This window comes from Phoxinus phoxinus, assembly GCF_949152265.1.
Source record: "Phoxinus phoxinus genome assembly, chromosome: 11".
Classification (NCBI taxonomy): Eukaryota; Metazoa; Chordata; class Actinopteri; order Cypriniformes; family Leuciscidae; genus Phoxinus; species Phoxinus phoxinus.
The window spans coordinates 11,146,018-11,167,118 of record NC_136886.1 but is presented as its reverse complement, the minus strand read 5'-3'; the positions used below and the strand labels follow the sequence as shown (position 1 = coordinate 11,167,118).

Here is a 21,101-nt window from a genome sequence, read left to right as displayed (position 1 = left end):
TCAGAACGTAAACAATTGCATCCTGTTTTGTTTGCTGAACTACCTGACATACAATAATTCTCTAGCACAATTTCATACAGTGATGTCTACATTATTTTCTTTGTTCCTGTTTTACTGGCTTGTTTTTTTGTATCTCTTTTTACTAGCTGTAGCTTATTTGTTAATTTTAAAAGTTGCAACAGTGTTAGAATAAATTATACGTTTTAGTGAGATTTATTAAGAATGTCTTGATGAACAAAGCTCTGCTAGCAGATCTCTTGAAATGCATGTGAACATTAGAACATTAAAGATCAGAGGAGACAGACATTCTTGAAAGTGCCAGGAATTATAGTTTTACATAATAGTATTCCATAAATAAGTGCATAAATAAAACATTTTTATACATCATAATATCAAAAGCAGTCTGTGGGGAATAAGCTACACATGGGTACTGCCAACATTTTATGAAGTTATAGGGCAGTGGATGTTCTTGTTTGACAGCCTTGGTTTGAAATAAATGCATTATGGTATTTCAGACTGTCTTGATGTGAACATTTTGACATGGATCCCTGTTGGGTCATTCGTCCAGCCTCCCTGCCTTCAGCTCCATCATCAACCCTAAATAGGAGAAGTGGATAAATGATTTTTACATTGCTGGTGTCCAGATTTTTTTCATTTGCCTGTGTCTGTCCATTAAGGATGCATTATCTATGGTCATATAAAGTACAATCCATAAACACATCAGTGCACTAAGAACCCTGTTTTGCACAAGCCTAACTGACTGTACCAAATTGCACTCTTAAAAATAAAGGTTCCAAATGTTGTTGTTTTTTGTGTGTTTTTTGCAACTATAACCATTTGATTTCAAAATGAACCTTTTAGTGGACATTTCTTTTTCTTAGAGTGAAGAAGTTTAAAATAAAATCCAAAGAACCTTTTTCCACTAAGAACCTTTTTGTGGAATAGAAAGATTCCATGCATGTTAAAGCATCTTCAACCAGATGATGCCTATAAAGAACCTGTATTTGTAGCCTATAGACCTTAAATTATGTTGCTTTATTGTTTGCAATGAACTCTTTTTGGCCAATGGAGCATTTTTATTTTACGCGACTGTCAGTGACAAGTAGCTAACTCTGACCAGGAATAAAACGATCTCAATAATCATAAGAGCTAAATCGGCTTCTTGTGGTGAGCGGCAGGCGTGACCGCATGTTGTGTTCACTGTTCAGCTACATCACTCTCCCCTCTTCATTTGAAGAGGCTGCAGCCCTCCATCGCTATTCATAGAGGGGGTAGCCCGACGTCTCTCCGCTCTCCTCCATTCTGCCTCGGAGGTGGATGCCATGCCACCGGATTTTCTTCATTTATCAGCTGTTTTCGTTCGCATGACAAGAGCGCCGGGGGTGTTTTAAGGGTAGGAGATCCCTCTTGGTCGCGACATTACAGGTGAGATTTATTTGAACGCGTTTGCTCGCTCATCCGCCCTGTTGTGATTATAGCCTAATTTTCACATATTTGTTTGTTGCTGCTAGCACTATTGAGTAAATTCATAGTCTATAATTAAATAAGCACCGCTAAAGTAATTGTTCGCACTCACTTCCCGGTGTTTGAATAGAAAAGATTTGATTCGGATTCCATGGTAACGTTTTTTAATAGAGCTATGGCTCGCATTGCCTGATAGAATCTTCTGTGGGTGATGTGACATATGGCGACAACAGGCCAAGGGGCTTTCGGTACCTCTGTGTATTTCTGTACAGACGGCAGAATGGGCAGTGGAAATGATGAGTAGGCTAGTTATCGTGCCCCTTAATGGCTATTGACTATTTGCCAAGGTTTTGAACTGATTTAGCCAACGGTGCATGCTGTCAGCTGTGCGGCCTATGTGAGATATAGTTTACAGTAGGCTGGGAATAACCGCACACTGGCCTGCGCTGCTATACACCACAATATCATAGAAAGCTCCGAATGCGCATAATGGTTTCACGGCTGTGGATGTAGTGATGTTGTTTATTGCGTTAGTTGAGAAATGCTTTCTTGTCTTTTCTCATCTCTCTCTCATATGTGACAACACATTTGCTGCAAATAGGCTACTCACAACTCAGCCGAATACAGAAAGCGCTGCAACTGAAGACAACTGAGGAAAATACATGTAAGCAAATAGAAAAAAGAAAATCAAAAAGTCATCAGTTTGTCAACACATGTGCTGCAAATACTCACAACACAACACAATACAGTAATGCACTGCAATAGCACAGACCACAACAGCAATGTTTCTAAGGGACCCCAACTAGTGACGAATCTGGCTGGGACATGCTTATTGTTCAATGTCTATCAGTGGCGTTGTCGATGACCTGAAAGGTATTTTTTGTTTAGTTTATTTTAACATCCTGATAGTATGTGCATTGTGAGTATTTGCACCGCTTTTCTGTATTGGGTTGAGTTGAGAGTTATTTTCAGAAAATGTGTTGTCAAGTCAAACTGATGAATATATTTTCTTAATTTGCTGGTGTTTTTGCTGTTGCAGCGTTTTGAGCTCTCTCGGCCACATACGGAACAAATTATGTTTATTTACAGTTTACCTGAATCCCAACTAAGCCCAATAAGAAAGGATGTGGTTCATTTTATAGAAATAAGGCAATGCTCACCAGTGACTAGTTCACCCCCCAAAAATTAAAATGTTGTCATCACTTACTCACCCTTATGTTGTTCTAAACCTGTAGGCTATAAGTTTCTTTCTTCTGTTGAACACAAAATAAGATATTTTGAAGAATATTGGTAACCAGTGTAAGGAGATTTACAATCAAAGACCCAAGGACCAGATATGATTAATTAAGAATCAAGACCCGGAGTCAGAAGTGCAGTCAATTTAAGACAAGGGTCAGAATTATAATAAATGAAAGAAAAGTTTTACTGATAGTTTGCTGTTTCATCAGGCAGAAGTCAGCTTCAAGGCTAATAAGGAGTTTGTAGGCCGCCCCATTAAAGTTACAAAGATCACAGCAGTTATACCCTTCACCCAGGTCTAAGCTACGACCTTGCTTCAGGTTGAATGATTCTGATTGGCTAAGAAAATTGATAAACATATTCATTTCCCACAAATAAACATAGACTGAAGCATGTCTCCATCGATTAGGCAGCTGACATTCGGACCCTGAAGTTTGGCACGTCGTGACCTTCCAGGTCGCAGATTTGGGTTGTTGGACACCAACATGTCCAGAACAACAACTCAGTCAATCTCCCATAATGCAGTTGTTACTTAAAGGATTAGTTCACTTTTAAAGTGAAAATTCTGTCATCATATACTCACCCTTAAGTTGTTTCAAACCTGTATGAATTTCTTTCCTCTGCTGAACACAAAGGAAGATATTTAGAAGAATGTCAGTAACCAGACAGTTTTTGGTTCCCAATGACTGCCATAGTAGGAAAAAAATATACTATGGCAGTCATTGGGAACCAAAAACTATCTGGTTACCGACATTCTTCTAAATATCTTCCTTTGTGTTCAGCAGAGGAAAGAAATTCATACAGGTTTGAAACAACTTAAGGGTGAGTATATGATGACAGAATTTTCATTTTAAAAGTGAACTAATCCTTTAACCTATAACCAAGAAGACTAACACACAGACACACAGCTTTTTCAAGGTTGGATTTGGCTCTCTATAAACAGGAGAGTCTTCTCAAAACATGAAGATAATACATTCTTTCTCTCAAGGAGAGGACACTTTAATCTAACACAATAAAGACTTTAAGAAATGGTTTCTCAACTAGGTTCCAATGACCCCTGTGACCATTGCTGTCAGGTCACAAAACAGATATATATTGACACATGTTAAAGAAGTCCATATTTCATTTCTGGAAGCCGGGCTAAATGAGCAAGCACTGTTACTGCATTCCTGCATTTGAACCAGACCCTCAGTCAACTCTCAGATATTCCATACAGACTTTAAAAGAATACATGAAAAGAAAATTTTTGATAATCACACTTCTATAACAAAGTAAAATATCTTAAGCCTAGAGATGTCATTCAACTCATGTGATATTTAGAAGGAAAAATATTGATTAATACCTTGATTATAATCACTCACTCGATATACATTGAAACAGCAGTGGATTCTAGAATCCACACAATTGACGGTAGCCATTGACTTTCATAGTATTTTTTTACTCCTTCAACTCTTTTTCCCCCCAAGATTCTTTAAAATATCTTCTTTTGCGTTCAACAGAAGAAAGAAACTCATATAGCTTTGGAATAACATGAGGGTGAGTAATTGATGACCAAATTTTCATTTGTGGGTGAACTATCCCTTTAAATATTATTCTTCATTATGCCTTTTTGTCAGCATTTCAGCTTCATGCAGCAAATGTATCTGTGTCGAAGCTTGTCATCAGTCGCTTAATTCATGCAGTATCACAAGGGGGATTATTGAAATACATTATTGAAAAGGCCTTTTCAGTCACAGAAATATGTTTTTGTTGTAATGGTAAAAGAAATTGAAATAATCTGTCTTGTTTTGGTAAAATGTCTCAGATTTTACATTCTTGTCTTATTATCAATACAGTAAAACATGTCCATCTTACACTACAAAAATCATCTGGTTGATAGTAAGCTGAGCTTGGAGACTGGGCATTGTCATTATCTGTTACAGGAACTGTTGGATTAGATTACCACTGCAAATTTTATAATAGGAGCTAATGATTTGAATTAAGCTTCAGAAAACCGAGATATGAGAACCCCAGAGAGACTTTGTCACATTGTCTTACTAGGCCTGCAAGCTTTGATCCACTACTGATACTGTATCATTTAACTGTCAAATTAACTATAACATTAAAAACATTAAAAAAAAAAATAATGATGTTTTTGTAATCCAATTATAATACATTTTAAAATGCTCATAGTATTAAATCAGGTTCAGATTAATTGTATTAAATCCTTTAGCCAATGTTCCTCCACAGTTGACAGGTTACTGCGGTGCTAAAGTTTGACGTTATCACGTGTTTTACGTCATCAAATTGGGATCGGTTCGTGAGATCGGCCAAATTTAGTGACTGATCGAGTCAAAGATCGGAGCACCCCTACTATTAATAATTCATTTATTCTCACTAATTATTTTTTCTCTTTTAAATGTTTCACTATAAAAAATCCTTCCGCTTGTATACATCCGGAAAGTCTTTGAGTTCCCTGATATTGGTATTTTGTTTAAATGTTTTTATTAATAACAAAGAATAGAAAACACAATGGTTGTCACTACTACACAATAATCCCTGGTTGCTGGCAAACAGACGAAGAAGACGAAGATGTTCCAAGTAATAACAATAAACCAACAGCTAGGCGACCTTGAAGCAACACATACTTTATGGAGGACCAAACCTGCAGAAATTAAAAATGAATAAATAAATGAATAGCCAGGGTGACCAAAAACATGTTTCTGTTACAGTGTTTTAGTATGAACTTTTGATATTAGCTGAATCTTGTGTAAAATCATCTTTAGAAATGTCCACTATTGTGTCAAAAACTTGAATTTCCCAGTGATAAAGCCTGACATTTGGCCCTGTCTCATACAAAGTGTATTGCCTTTAGAACACTTTGAATATCGTGAATGAGTAGATTTGACTGATTTTATGAACAGTAATAAATACATTTGTAAATGAATACACTTGACACGACTAAGGTTTTTTTTTTTTCTCAGCAGATGGAGAGAGCCCTCCATCAGCTACTGTCAATCACATTAAGATTGAGTCAATCAATACCATGGACCTTTAGAAGCAGTAATGGCAACTTGCAGTACCTCTCGCTCTGATTGGATAGAGTGAGTATATGAAGTGTTAATAGGAATTACTGAAGTGTTTTCCCCCCATTGTTATTAAGTGAAGGGAAATCAAATGGAAGCTAATTAGACAATTGAAGTGAAGTTAATGCTTCATTATTTGAATTAAGAGATTTAGATACTCAGGGAGTATGAAGTTTCACATGAAGAACCCATATCATTTCTGTATCATTTAATCTAATTAAACTGAATGAAGTTTCAACACTATGTGTTTCTGTTTCTGTTTGTGTTGTAGCTTGTAGCATGCGTTCCCTACGTAAGACTGTGCTGTTAGCTCTGGTAGCATCAGTGGTGCTGGTTTTGGCTGTGCTACATTCCTGGCCCACGCGTGTCTACAGCACTGTGGATGTCCGGTACAGACCAGGTCCTGGAGCTGAGCGGCTACTGGAGGAGAGACTTCCTGAACTGGATCCCAGTGCTAGTACCATCCCTTACCGTGTGAGGGAGAGTGTGGCCAGGTTAGTTAATCCTCACAAACATCAGTTCAAGTAAGGGAGACTAATGGTCGTAAAAAACTTTTTCTACTTCTATCTTTTTGATATACACTAACATTTAAATGTTTGAGGTTGGTAAAATATGTTTTATGTTTTAGTTTTTTTTTATCCTCACCAAGGCTGCATTTATTTGATCAAAAATACAGTAAAACTGTAATATTTTGGAATATTATTACAATTTAAAATGACAGTGTTCTATTTTAATATATTTTAAAATGATAGGCATTAATATTATTAATATTTTTTTTTCCTGTGATGGCAAAGCTGAATGGCCATAACTGTATGAATCTGTTTTCAGTGTCACATGATCCTTCAGTAATCCTAATAATCTTAAAATATATTAATATTTTTGTGAAAACCATGATAATTTTTTTTTCAGGATGTTTTGATAAATAGAAAGTTCAAAAGAACAGCATTTATTTGAACGTTATAAATGTTTTTACTGTCATTTGTGATCGATTTAGTGTGTCGTTGCTGAATAAAAGACAGCTGACCACAAAATTTTATACGCAACAAATTACAATTGTTCTGAAATCTGCAAATCTTTGCAAATCAAAATTGTTTACACAGTTGTACACAGAGGCCTGCATTGTCTACTGTCACATCCAAGGAGGATGCAAACATTTTCCTTCAGGTCAAAAACTTTTCTCCTCTTCCGCAAGGCTTTTGGCTCGCAACGGGTGTGTTTGTGAAGGAGAGAGCCGAGGGGTGAACCTGCCCTTTGCTCAGCTGTTGTTCCCCAGAGTGTCTGCCCATCCCCTGCACACTGCCTTCCAGGCCTCCCAGCTCCATGAGATGAAGAAACGGCGAGCCAAAGAGTATCAGAGCTTCCAAATGAGGTGCATTTAATCATTTAATTACAATGCCAATATTTGGTTTATAAATCCATATATTATCTAATAGAATGTCTGAACTTGGGACAATTTTAAGGCAAGAGTTATTCAAGTTTTGATAAATAAAGTTTCTATATACATACATGTGTTTACCCTTTTAGCATAATTGATATACTGTTATAGTTGTTGCTAACATTTTGAATTAGATTACATTTTATAGTTTTATTTTAATTTAAAGTTTTACTAGTTGTGTTATTTTACAAATTTTGTCATTTATAGTAGTTTTATTCTGGGGTTTTTTAAATCCTGTAATGTGTGGTGCTTTGGAAAAGATGAATAGGATCAAAGAACAGCATAAAAGTTTATTAACAAAATACCAGTACGTGGCGAGGTAGGCAAAAAACAGAACTGAAAACAATGTACATGATTGGACACAATGGACAACACCAGACATTAGTGATGGGCGATTTCAAAACATTTAATCATGAAGTTTCGAAACCTTTACGAAAATTTAGTTTCGAATCAGTGGTTCAGAGCGTGTGTCAAACTGCCAAAGTCATGTGATTTCGGTAAACAAGGCGATTTCGAAATTTCAATGGTTTGCCGCTGAAGGGCGATGTTCTCGGTGAATCCATGATTCATGCAGATTCACTGAGATCGCCCCTAGCGGTGAACCATTGAAAAAGTGTTTATGGGCTTTACCTAATCTCTGATCAGTTTTATACCTTTGTTGAGGTTTAAATTAGACATTAGTATAATTAAAAGGAATAATAGTAGTTAATATTCCAGTATTAGCCTATTAAGCCCTGAAAATGTATAAAAACAACATATTACACAGACACTTGATATTTAATCTTATTAGATGATTGATTAATTAATAGCATATGATTGATTTTACTTTCAATAAAACATTTGAAATGTGTTTGTAAAAGGTGGTTTTGATGCATGTTTGGCCTAAGTTTTTGTTGCATTTCCACTTTTTCTGACCAGCAGGGGTCACCAGCATGTAGCATTTCGAACACTTCGAAACAGTGAATCATTTTGCGAAGCAATTGGTTAAATTGATTCAAAGCTTTGAAAAGCTTCTTTTCTCACATCACTACTAGACAATGAACAAAAGAAACACTGGGATATAAACACACAGGGTAACAAGAGGCAAACAAGAAGCAGGTGTGGGAAATCAATCACTATGGCAACAAACAAGAGTTACTATAAAGCTGCTTTGAAACGATCTGTAATGTATATTAATGCACTATAAAAATAAAGGTCACTTGACTATAGAAACAAAGTAAAACAGGAACTAAACTCAGGACGTGAACAGTGGGAACAGAAAATGCACGCCAATATAAAAGTTCCAATAACAAAAACAAGAAACACAACACAAGGGAACATGTAGCAAATATGTCTACATAGTATTTTTTATTTATTTTAGTACGGCAACTGGCTAAAATAAAATATGTTTTTTGATATATAAGTTTATTTAATTTCAAGTAATAAAATGTTTCGTTTTAATTTTAGTCAATGATAACTCTGGTGTGTATAGGTCGCAGACCCCTGCTGATCTGCTGATTGTATCTGAAGCTAACAACCCCCTGCAGTACCCAACACAGGGTGTGGAGGTTCGGCCACTTAAAACTATCCTTATACCAGGTATTACTCTTTTTGTGCCTTGTTAGATTAATATTGCCATATGACTGAAGATATGTGATGAGACTATTGCAAAGCATTATATTAATACACCTTTATTCTAATATAATGAATATTAACACTGACAATAAAGGGATAATTCACCCAAAAATTTAATTATTCAATCTGAATTAGAAAATAGCTTGATCTTTTCCAGACTGAAGTGAAGTCTGATACATATGTTTTTGCAGAACAATAACATGATGCTCACGATTTCACGATCTGAAAAGAGCATATTATTAGATTACTGAATAAACCGTGTCTTTTAAAGGTAATTTAGTGGATTTTGATGTTGTTATAGAGGCTGGACAGTAACAATGCATCGCTGTAATGTGTTTCAGGTTTGGCCTTAAAAGAGCTGCCCAGAGATTTCTATACTGTAAGTGATATGAATAATTTATGTCTTTTTCCTGTGCCCATATGTTGTGGATGCTCCCTGAACACTTTTTTTGTCCATCTATGTAGCTGAACTTTTCAGCGTCTCTGGGCACATTTAATGTGGCAGCAGAGGTGGAGGGGGTAAAGGTCAGGGGTGATGGCGAGATGCACATGACCCTGAGCAGCGGCCTTTTGTCCAGTCTGAATCGACAGCTCCAGTTTATCACATATACTAACACACTGTTCCACCCCAGCACAGCTGACACAGGTATGCAGCTTCTTAGTAGTTCCTGTAAAAAAACAAAAAAAAAACATCCCAAATGTGCATGTAAACTCAGGACTGGGTAATCTTTATTTCATATGTTGTGTTTTGTGTGATTATGATTCAGTGCAGTTAGACACAGAAGGACATCAGGCTCTTTTCACCATCAAGATTCGTCATGGAGTAACACCTAAACTCTACAACACAGGATCTGATGCAGATAAAGGTGAATACAACAGTGTTATTGTTTATTATAACTAAAACTGTTAAAAATAGCTTGTTGGATTGAAATAAAATATAAATATACTGATATCTGATAAAAAATACACATACATCCACATAACAAATGTAAACATAAAGCTAAAATAATAAATACAATAGTATATAAATAATACTAAAATAACAAACATAGACTTTTTGTGAAATCACAACATGGATGGATTATATCATGAATATTAATTAGGTCATGCTGATGTTGCTAGGTAACCTTGCTGAATTTCCTGATCTAAGTAAATGCATTACTGTAATATTCATGAGCAATTCAAGCCATAGTCAATCTGGTAACTCACAGCCTGTGCTTTGAGATGCACAATCAGACCCACTTTAGGTATTCTTATATATTTTACCTGACCATTTACAGTTTTACATGTTAGTTGCACTTCTCCATGATGTATTGATCTGAAGATTCATTCTATAATGCAGTATTTGTCCTTCTTAGAGACTTTAAATTATATTGGATTAAACTTCAAATTATGATTAGTCAGTTCAAACTTGGTTAATCAATCAACTACACTACCATTTAAAAACTGTCAGTAAAGCAATAATTTTTATTCAGCAAGAATGCATTAAATTATTCAAAGGTGACAGTAAAGATGTTTACATTGTTACAAATCTATTTCAAATAAATGCTGCTCTTCTGAACTTTCTATTCATCAAAGATAGAAAAATGTTTAAGCAGCAACAACTGCTTTCTACATTGATAATAATAAGAACTGTTTCTTGAGCAGCAAATCATCATATTAGAATGATTTCTGAAGGATCATGTGACACTGACGACTGGAGTAATGGCTGTCAAAGGAAAAAATGACATTTTAAAATATATTAAAATAGAAAACCGTTATTAGAGGCGTCATTACTTGTTTCATCATCACTTGATTCACTTGTTTCATTCTGTGATTTTAGTATTATTGGTATAGTAACTAAATCTCTCACATTTACCTTTCCCTGTTCAAAGAGTACAACATCAGTGCTCTCGTGACCATAGCAACCAAAACCTTCCTGCGCTATGACAAGCTCCAGGATTTAATTGACAGCATACGACGGTACTATCCAACTGTTACAATTGTGATAGCAGACGACAGCGAACACCCGGAAACTGTGTCAGGCCCATATATTGAACATTACATCATGCCCTTTGGAAAGGTAGGTCACATCCTTTTAATATCAGTTTATATATCACTTAAATAGATACTTCACCGCTGGAAAGATGAATGTGTATTTAAATTGGGTCATGTATGTAGTAGAAATGTGAAATTATTTTAGAAGTTGGTGCCTTCAAGACTGAGAAAAGCCAGAAAATAATTTTTTGGCTCATGTGGATGAATGACAACAACTCCCAGAATGCACTTGCTTCGCTGTCCTACAAGGCCACGCCTACCGGTTACAGAGGCCAGTATCGGAAGAATTGATACAAATAGGTTACTAGTTGACTCGAAACTGAAAAGACGCCGTTTTATCGTAAATCTCCGTGACGAGTCTGCCTCCAGACCGCCGGACGGGTCTCGCTCCTCTGCTGCAGCGGCTGTTCCTCGCGGTGTTGTTTCAGCGGTCGACATTCATTATGTTTACATACACACCTTTTGTTTCAATCGGACTGAATTCATTCCAATTGGTGAATCTAAATGTAGTGTTTACATGAACGCTAAACAAGTGATTGGTTGATGTGCATTTTAGCATTGCTAAGAAAATTCCTGTGTTTTTGTCTCGGTCGGGATCCGCGTGAATCATGTCAATATTTGACACGAACGTGTCAGTGTCAAATATTGTAATAATGTAGGCGTAGTGAATGGCGACTGGAAAGCAGGAGCCGAGTCCCGGACATTTTGGGCGATCTCGAGGTCTGGTGCGCGAGTCCGATGCTCGTGGCTGCCTGTGCGGGCCACAGTGCAACTTTGCGGATGGTCGGGGAGCGGGTGGCGGCCGGAGCAGCTGCTGCAGGGGAGGAGCGAGACCTGCTTGGCGGTCGGGAGGAAGAGCCCGGGCGGTCCCAGCCGGACATGTCCGGGAAAAAGAGGACGTATGGTCACCCCTACTACTCAGCTTTCTCCACAGAGCAAGAGCCTGTTAGCTTAGCTTAAAAAAAAAAGTTTGTACATTTGTACATTCTGTGAGTGAGATCCCACCCTCCATGGGCAGGTTGGAAAAAAACATGTGTAACTAGCTCCTTCTACTGGCTGTAGTTTTTAGCCTATGGCCAGGAAACCCTCCTATGACGCAAAATGACGATTTTTGCATCATCCAATTATTTTTTTGACAAAAAATACAAAAATATCTTGTCTCAGGGGGACATGAGGGGGGAAGCATGGTCATTCGAAAATACTACCGGGTTTCTACTGATACAAAGCTTAATCAGAGAATGTCTAATAAGGGGAGAAGGTTTACTCTCGCTACACTTCCGGCTTCTGACTGGTTGCAGTTCCACTCTGGCTCCACATGAGGGCGCTCACAGGACGAGTGCAGAATGAATGGAGGTCTATGGAGCTATACCCCTCAAAATCCACTTTTCTCAGGATATAATTTTTTTTCTAGTAATTTGAATGTTGTATTCGAAAGGAGATACAAAAAAATTGCACATTGCTGGGTGTTAGATTTTTAGAGTCACTTATTTGCTTTAAAAAGTCTTTTAAAATGTCAATGACGTCATACACATCGTACGACCAGAGATACTGCTTTACGGCAATCATTCAGTCACTTTGGTGCTTTCGCGCTCTGCACTTTCTTTTCTCTCAAGGCATCGACAACACAGCGGACACTGGTAAACACACGTGCTAGAAGAGTTTTAGCTTGAAGACATTCTGGTCCCGCTTCGGATGCCATGATACCATCAAGCGGTATCTCTGGTCGTAACCAGTCCTTCACTGACCAATCAGCGTTCATTAGCAGAATGCTAGCATGTTATGGGCAACAACAACTCAACCTGTAAGAAATCGAAAGGACATAAGTACTCGTTCATTCAACTTTCTACCTATAACCCATGTTGAACTCGCAAAACCTATCAAATCTGAGATTTCTCAACAGCAATCAGGTTAAAGAGACAAATTTAGCCGTCTAGCCCCATAGACTCCCATTCATTTTGCACTCGGGCGATCGCCCCCAGTGGAACTCTGGTGGAACTACAACCAAAAATTCAGTACAATAGGACTTAATAGGGAGTGGGCAGGCTCTCCGTAGACGGGCTCTGGCTTAATGCTAATCGGTAAAATATCCCTTTAAAAAAACTCATTAAAAGAGAGCATGAATGTCAAGCAAGCTCAAACGGTTTTCTGTGTGCCGATACCACTTCACCTATCTGTGTTTGCGTCGCTCATGACCGTAATATGTGTGGAAAATAGAAAACTTTGTAATTGCCTGTAGTGAGGAGCATGTTCTTTTAAAACTGGAGGGTTTTGTCTGTGTTTTTTTCTCACATTCAAATCACTCGAGCGGTGACTGGTGTCTGGTGAACGAAAAATGAACAAGCCGAAAAAAGGCGCCAGATTTTAAAACGGAAAGGGAAATCCTGTAGATTCACTACAATAAATAGTTAATTCCTGGCTTCCAGGGTTTATTACAGGCTTTCAGTCTGTGTGGTTAGTGTCTGTACTGAGCCTAAGAAACTACTCCGTGCTACTACTGTGTTTATTGGCGGGAGATATTCAATATTACACTTTTTAAAAGCAATTTTGTTTAACTGTATAAGCTGTATAACTTGCTATTCTTTTATTCACTTTTTCTCACTGACATACACAAACACTATTTTTATATCTTGTCTCTTATATATTTTCTATGCTAATCAATAGTAGTTTAACTTTTGATTGCTGAGTTCAACTTTTTTTTGACCCAGCACTGGGTTGCCAAAATGACCCAGATTTTAACCCAGATTTTTTTGAGTTTATGACCCATTCCTGTCTGTGCATGCCGTATGATGGGCTCTGATATGTGTCTATGTCTCAGGGCTGGTTTGCTGGTCGTAATCTGGCCGTGTCACAGGTCACAACCAAGTATGTGCTGTGGGTGGATGATGACTTCATCTTCACTGCCAACACAAAGCTAGAGAAGCTGGTGGATGTGCTAGAGAAAACCACACTTGACCTGGTGAGAAAACGTTCAAATATATACTGCATATTGCATGACATATAGGGTCTTCCCGCACAGTAAATTTTTACCATAAAATGTTTTTCATCAAATAAAGACAAAAAACAATACTATACACCTATAATCTAGTTATATCTAGTGAAGAGACATTGCAGAGACATTGTATGTGTTGGGTGGCTCAGGTGCACATCAATGGCTTAAAAACCCCTAGAGGACTTTTTTCCATTGCACAGGAAGCAAAGTGTTTCTTCAGGTCCCTCTTGTGGTGGGGGAACTTACACCTTTGGAACTGGCAGAGTCCCCAGTTAAACCTTTAATCAAGAAACCATCCCACCTCACAATATCCACAGCAACAACCTGTCTTTGCTAATTAAAAATACCAAGTGTTTTTGGATTTATACATCATGGTATTATTTTCTTTAGCAATGGTTTTAGAGAAAGCACTCTCTGTGCCATGGTAAAAATTAGGAACCCTGCATCTTTTTTATTTATTTATTTATTTATTTATTTTTTCTACATATTCAGTGGTGACACCAAAACATAATTGACACTCACTTAAGTGACACTCAAAGTATATGAATTCCATTGCATTATATAACAAAATACCAACCATCAAAAATATAGCACAAACACCTTTCCAGCAAAAAAAGAAAAGAAATATATATATTGTTGAAAAATATATTTTTCAAATATAATCTTTCTAGGTTTGTGAGACCTACTCGCATATGATGAACTTGACCCGTGGTTACTTTGTTAGGACACCTGTGTGGATATAAAGGGAACTGACTTCATATATATTTAAAAAAAACACTAGTTGGTTAAAAATAATAATAATACAGGGCTGTTGAATGTTGATTCTGATTGGTTGACGAATTTTCTAAGATGTGCAATTAATTCTAGTAAACGCCCAGCTGAAGTAGTTCCAGGCAAGTCTTGAAGTTGACCACATTGAAGTTCCATATCACTTCGACTAATGATTTCAGTTATGATTTCAGTTATTTCAAAGGTCCTTAACACTAGAACTACCGGAATTCTATAACTACTATAATGGCCATAGCAGTCATTCTGACCGCTCATACATTATTTGTATATCATTTCAATAAGCTATATCAAATCTAAGAATAAATGGATCTGTAATGTTAGGATAGGTAATAATAAACATCAGAACACTACATTTTAATTCTAATGTGAAAATGTATTAGTTAATCGACAACCACAGAACAGCTATTGTAGTTACAGATGCAAAGTCGAAATTTATAAATTTTCTATTATTTTCTTTGTAAAATGAAAACAAATGTATTCATCCTTGGATATTAGAATACAATAACTAACAAAAACATCGCCAATATGCATTTCAATGCATAGGTAAAACCTTTATGGGCACATATGAAACGCATATGCCCCAAACTGGCCAAAACAGTCATTCTGACCGTCACGGGAAAATAATATGAAAATATAATAAACTGCGAGAAAACAAACTGATTTAGTAACCAATATTTGTTTTAGTGAGCAAAAATATCATGCTGTAAAATTACAATGAAAATATCATGCTGTTAAATCATAATGAAAGCATTCTCCACTAAACTTGGGTGCATCAATTTTACTGACACTTGTGGATCAGTTACTTACAGTCAACAAAGGGTAATCTCTACCTTCCATGTGCAGCTCCCACACACAGCCTTATGACATTTGTCACAAGTGTCCTTTTGTTTTTCTTGCAGTCAGTTTCTCCGCAATTGGCGAAAAGGAGCAAATGATACACGGTCTGTAATGCATACGTTCAGTATGACTGTTATGGCCATTCAAGGTAGAAATACTCAAAACTCTTTTGTGTCTTGTAATTTTAATAAAATATAGACACGTTTAGGAAATAGTTACATGGGTTTTATTTCAACAGTTATTACATTGCAAAATTTGAAAATGACTGCCTTGGTAGTTATAGTGTTAAAGCCTACAACAGCAAAAGAACCAACACCCACAAAGACCGAGCAGCCACATCCCTCAGCATCCGGCATCTGCTTCTAAAAGTGTTAGCCCGGCATCAGTCTGCACACTACGGTCTTATAGCATTAAGTTCATTCAGCAGAGTATGTCATCTGACAAATTACATTTGACTCCTGTTTTTCGCATTATTTTTAATATCAAGGTTTTGGCAAATCTCTGAATCTCAGAACACAGTGTTCACTGCTGATTTGATTCCTTTTGAGATAGCTCAGCACAGCAGAGCTAAACAGGCTTTGTGAGACCTTTCTACTCTCCGTCTTTATCAGTGATTGCTAGAATTCAAACAGAGAAGATTATCGAAGTTTGTTTGCATTTTGTTTCATTTTGAGTACTCTGATGCTGATAAAGGAAGAGTTTTGAATGGTAAAGATTTCTATAGAGTCTGTTTGTATCAAATAATATGGTTAAGGAAAGAGTGCAATACAGTTTGCATTAGTTTTCTGTGGGCAGCAGCAGATCTCGGGAAGATTATTGCACTGGAATGTGTCATCTATGTGACCTTTCCAGTGAACGAGTCTTCTGTGCGCACACCCACCCAGTTGGAGACGTGCCCTGGAGAAGTGAGACAAGCTCATCCACTTTCTTAAAGAGGAAGAGACAAAAATAGATGAACTGTCTTTACCCCATAGAGAGTGTTCTCCACTTCAATTCGTCTTTTCTGCATTCTTCTTAGTGTTTGGCTTCTGTGTGTGTTTAGGTTGGAGGAGCAGTGCGTGAAGCTACAGGCTACACTGCCACCTACAGGCAGACCATCTCCATTGAGGCTGGAGAGGAAGACGGGGACTGTCTGCACATGCGGCGAGGCTTCCATCATATCATCCAGGGGTTTCCTCGCTGCGTGGTCACTGATGGAGTCATCAATTTCTTTCTTGCCAGGACAGATAAAGTGCAGCAGGTTGGCTTTGACCCCCGGCTTGCCCGTGTTGCTCATCTGGGTGAGTTTTCAATGGAGTGCAAACTCACAATTAGGTGATTCTAGGATTGCGAAATTTAGCAAAAATGAAACTCACAAATTAGGGATTTACTGATATTAAATTCTGGCAAATACTGATGAGCTAATAATTGTTTTCATGTTATGGCCTATAGTAAAATACTAAAAATCCTGATCAATGGTTTCAAATGTTATACAGTGCATCGGTTTGTACAGTATGAAAATATAAATTTAAATTAAAAATCATTTAAAATATAAATCTGAAAATGAATTAATTATTGTTCAAAAGTGACAGTAAATACATTTATAATGTTACAAAAGATTTCCAATAAATTTAGTTAAACGTTCAATTCATCAAGGACTCCTGGAAAAAAATACAGTTTGCAGTTTGCAAGATGGTTGCAAAAAACAGTTTCTATAAAAATATTATGTAGTACTGTTTTCAACATTGATAATAACAAGAAATGTTTATTTAGCACCAAATCAGCATATTAGAATGATTTCTAAATGATCATGTGACACTGAAGACTGGAGTAATAATGCTGAAAATCCAGCCTTGCCATCACAGTAATAAAATGCATTGAATTTTTAAAGGTATAGCGGAGGATCTTTCCTAATTTTAGAAAAGACCCGCCCTCTCCATCTTTTTTAAAAAATGCACATGCGCAACACTCTATTTGCTCCCGAGAGGGAACGCCTACTAGCAGTGATTTTAAATGGATTTCTCCAAATAGCATGACAAACTTTACCTGTCTAGTAGAATCTTCGCGACTGCGGCATCAGTGGGAAGCCCAACCTGTGCTTTTAGCGCACGCCAGCGTGTGAACGGCCTTACGTAAACATATCACCAGAATGATTGACACTTAGGTGGACCAATAGTATAGGCTACCCACCCGGAAAAAGAAAATCCTCCGCTATACCTTTAAGTATAAATGTTATATATTACAATATTAGTGTTTTTACTGTACTTTTGATCAAATAAATGCATTCTTGGTGAGCAGAAAAGACTTCTTTCAAAGACATTTAAAAAATCTCACCGACCCCAAACTTTTTTGTGTATGTATGTGTGTGTTTGCGTGTGTAAATATGTTATTTCAAACATATATGACTTTATACGCTATTATAGAAAAAGCAATTATCATCATAATTGTACACTGAAGAAATTAGCCACACGGACATGAAAAAACATAATAGTTCATAGTGACGAAACTAATATTCTCATTTCCATATTTTGTTTTACAGAGTTCTTTATTGATGGGCTCGGCTCCCTGCATGTTGGGTCGTGTGATGATGTCATTGTGAACCACGCCACTAAGATAAAGCTACCTTGGGGCCAGTCAGAAAGCGACAAAACTTACGCAAAGTTCCGTTACCCTCCTGCTTCATCTGATGCGACACACACCAAAAATGGCCTCTTGTACTTCAAAAACCGCTTCCAGTGTCTAACACGCAACTGAACCCACTCTGACAATGCCTTCTTCCCTTTCTCTCATCCTCCCTCAAATGAACACTCTCTCCATGAGTTGCTAAAGGAGCCTGTGAAGACACTGGAGGTGTGCTGTATGGTACCATGTGAGTAAGGGGGAGCTCTTTTGGAAAGTGTCCTGTGGTGATCAGACATGACTGGCGGATGAGATGTGCAGTGATGGCTGAGTAACATTTTTTTGATACCTGAAGATGTCGTATTTTTGTGTCTCCTTTCTTTAGCTTTATTTTTGTTCAGGAGAATTCTTTAGATACAGATCAAACCATTCTGTAAATTATGCACAGCCATCTTTTTTTCTCCTCTGCCAATCATGTTTCAATATCACATTTAAAGAGATAGTAAGCCCAAAAATGAAAATTCTGTCATTATTTACTTACGCGAATGTTGTTTTAAACTGTAAAAGAGACATTCCAAGCCCCAAAATGACATGGGAGTAAGACTATGACAGAATATTTATTTTTTAACGAACTAGACCTTTAACTGACGAGAGTACAGAAGTTTCTTTTGAAACTGAAGAACGAAGAGAAAACTGGAGGTAAAAATTTCGAACCATGACTTTTAGAATTTTTCAATCCAGTTAAAGGGAGACATTTTCTTTGGGACATTCGCATGGAATGTCACGTAATCTCCCAGTCTGGCATTAATCGAATCGTGTGTGTAACTGTGAGTCTGTGTGGGTTTTATTGAGGGTCGTCTCTCAGTACGTTTGCACTAAAACAAATGGAGTTCAATTGGAGAGACCAGACCCTCAGCATCACTGAAAGAAGGAACAGAGGAACATCATTAGCAGGCTAAAACCACAGACAATCCAACATATCACTCTCATTATCTCTCTCTCCCTCTCACATACACACTCAAGCGAGAGATAGGGGGGTGATTCAGTGTATATCAGTAAAACCTCCTGAATTTGATATTTTTCTGTTCTAAAGAGTGACTGTGCCAAAGGCTAAATCACTGTCCTGGTATAGCTAATTTATTTTTTGTACATTTTTATTTCATTGATTCCGGAGTCTTTTTTAGATTACGTCCCTATGTACTGAAGCATGCAGCCTGGATTAAATATCAGCCGGATTTGAAGCAGCAATGTGAGGTCCAGTGCCGCCTTTTATAAATTTAGTTAGCAATCACTCATCTTGAGCATGTAGTCCATGCTTTTTAGGGACGGGGGGAGGGTTGGCAATATAAAAAAAGCAATATTAATAGACTCTTCAGAGTAAATAGCACATTATGTGCAAATAATGAAGAAGTCACTATAAAATAAAACGATCATTAAGGTGATATCTACAGTAGCTGTCAAAAAATTGGATACATCTCATTCTTAATTATTATTTCCTCAGCTTTTTAAGTTGCCAAACTCAACCCAATAATTGAATTAAAAAAGATAGTTTTAAATGTTTTAAATATTTCTCAACCAAAATAAAGCTTTAAGATCAAAAGGTCTTTAAGATCATGAGAAACAAACCTTTGACTAGTACTGTATGCAGCTACCTTCTGTAGAGTAAAAACCTGTAAGAATCTGGTGTAATTGCTGTCAAATCCAATGTATAGCATCATTTTAGTTATGTTTGTTTGTATATTGTTTGTTTTTATGTGTGTGTGAGAGAGAGACTACATCGAGTGGGCTTTACTTTGTCGTCCGTGAACAACATGAGGCCCTAATGACTGTTTGCTGCATTATCCATTGAACCACAAATTCTTCAAATAACATTCAACATTAATACCATGTCAAAGATTATACATTTCTATATGAGTGTGTGTTGCGTGTGTGATAGTTCTCTTCATTTCCTGTTACATCCTGTCTAAAAATGGTGCCATACAGGAGTAAATAAGTGCATGGCTGTCTAAAAAGCCTTAAAGAGGTGAAGGAAATGAAAGAGCTCGGAGGTTCAGTGTGTAATGGTGTTAAATACACAGGTTGAATACATCATGCAATGGTTTAAAATGAAATTGAAAACACTTTTGCACTTTTTTTTATATCTGAAATGCCACGTGACACCCCCTTAAAACAGAAAAAGGAATACAATTTGGTAACACTTTTATTTTAGTGTCCTTGTTGCACGTTAAATGTAGTTACTAATAACTATGAATAATGCATAATTACATGCAAGTAACCCTATAGTAAGTATAGTTAATTAATATTATTCAGTACTAATACTAATTAATAGTATTCAGTATATTATTCTTAAATGTATAATTACACTGTGACAAGGATACCTTAAAATAAAGTGTTACCTAAAATTCTTTTAGATTGTACTATCACTCTCTACCAGTCATTGAGCTTATTTCAGTCCTGAAAAAGACAAGTGGAGGATGCAGTCCTGCAATACTATGATGCTGTCTGGAGAATGCTTCCATTTATCTGTCCTGCATATTCAGGTGCATGCGTGTAAGGTCGAAAAGGGAGCATGAAAAAGCATTGGTTTAAGGCTACTTGATTACAGTTAGTTTCAGATGAGCTTAAGCTTGAACAGAAGTAAAGCTGAACATCTGATACTCTGGCTATGATGAGATCGACTTTTTGATTACAAGTTTAATTCCCTGCTTCCTCCTCACTGTAATGATTCTGACTCCTCATCTCTGGGTTTCTCACTGTGTCTGCATGATATTTTCTGTTGGTGTTTTGTACCTGTAAATACAGATATCATTTTCTGTCTCCCCAAAAAGTGTGGCTGCCTATTGCTCATTTTAAAAAGAACAATGTAGTGGCACAGGTCCCTTAAATATAAAAAAGGGGAAAAGAACAAAAGAAGGAAAAAAATAACATTTTTCTTTGTTTTTCTTTTGTAAATGTAAGAAAAAGCATTTGTTGTTGAATGGAATGAGATAAAGGCTTTGGTGATAACATTTGTCATGTTTTCTTTCTTACTGAA

General features: G+C 36.9%; 1 protein-coding gene across 1 annotated transcript; it reads left to right on the top strand.

Moving 5' to 3' along the window:
• Positions 1-1,222: 1,222 nt before the first annotated feature.
• Positions 1,223-21,071, top strand: b4galnt1b (beta-1,4-N-acetyl-galactosaminyl transferase 1b). The gene is made up of 12 exons (XM_079629374.1): positions 1,223-1,425; positions 5,667-5,786; positions 6,040-6,262; positions 6,961-7,137; positions 8,675-8,781; positions 9,159-9,196; positions 9,283-9,463; positions 9,585-9,683; positions 10,692-10,879; positions 13,670-13,810; positions 16,512-16,749; positions 17,988-21,071. Exons 3-12 carry the CDS (start codon positions 6,048-6,050, stop codon positions 18,200-18,202), a joined length of 1,599 nt encoding a protein of 532 aa, XP_079485500.1. The 5' UTR covers positions 1,223-1,425; positions 5,667-5,786; positions 6,040-6,047; the 3' UTR covers positions 18,203-21,071.
• The last annotated feature ends 30 nt before the right edge of the window (positions 21,072-21,101 follow it).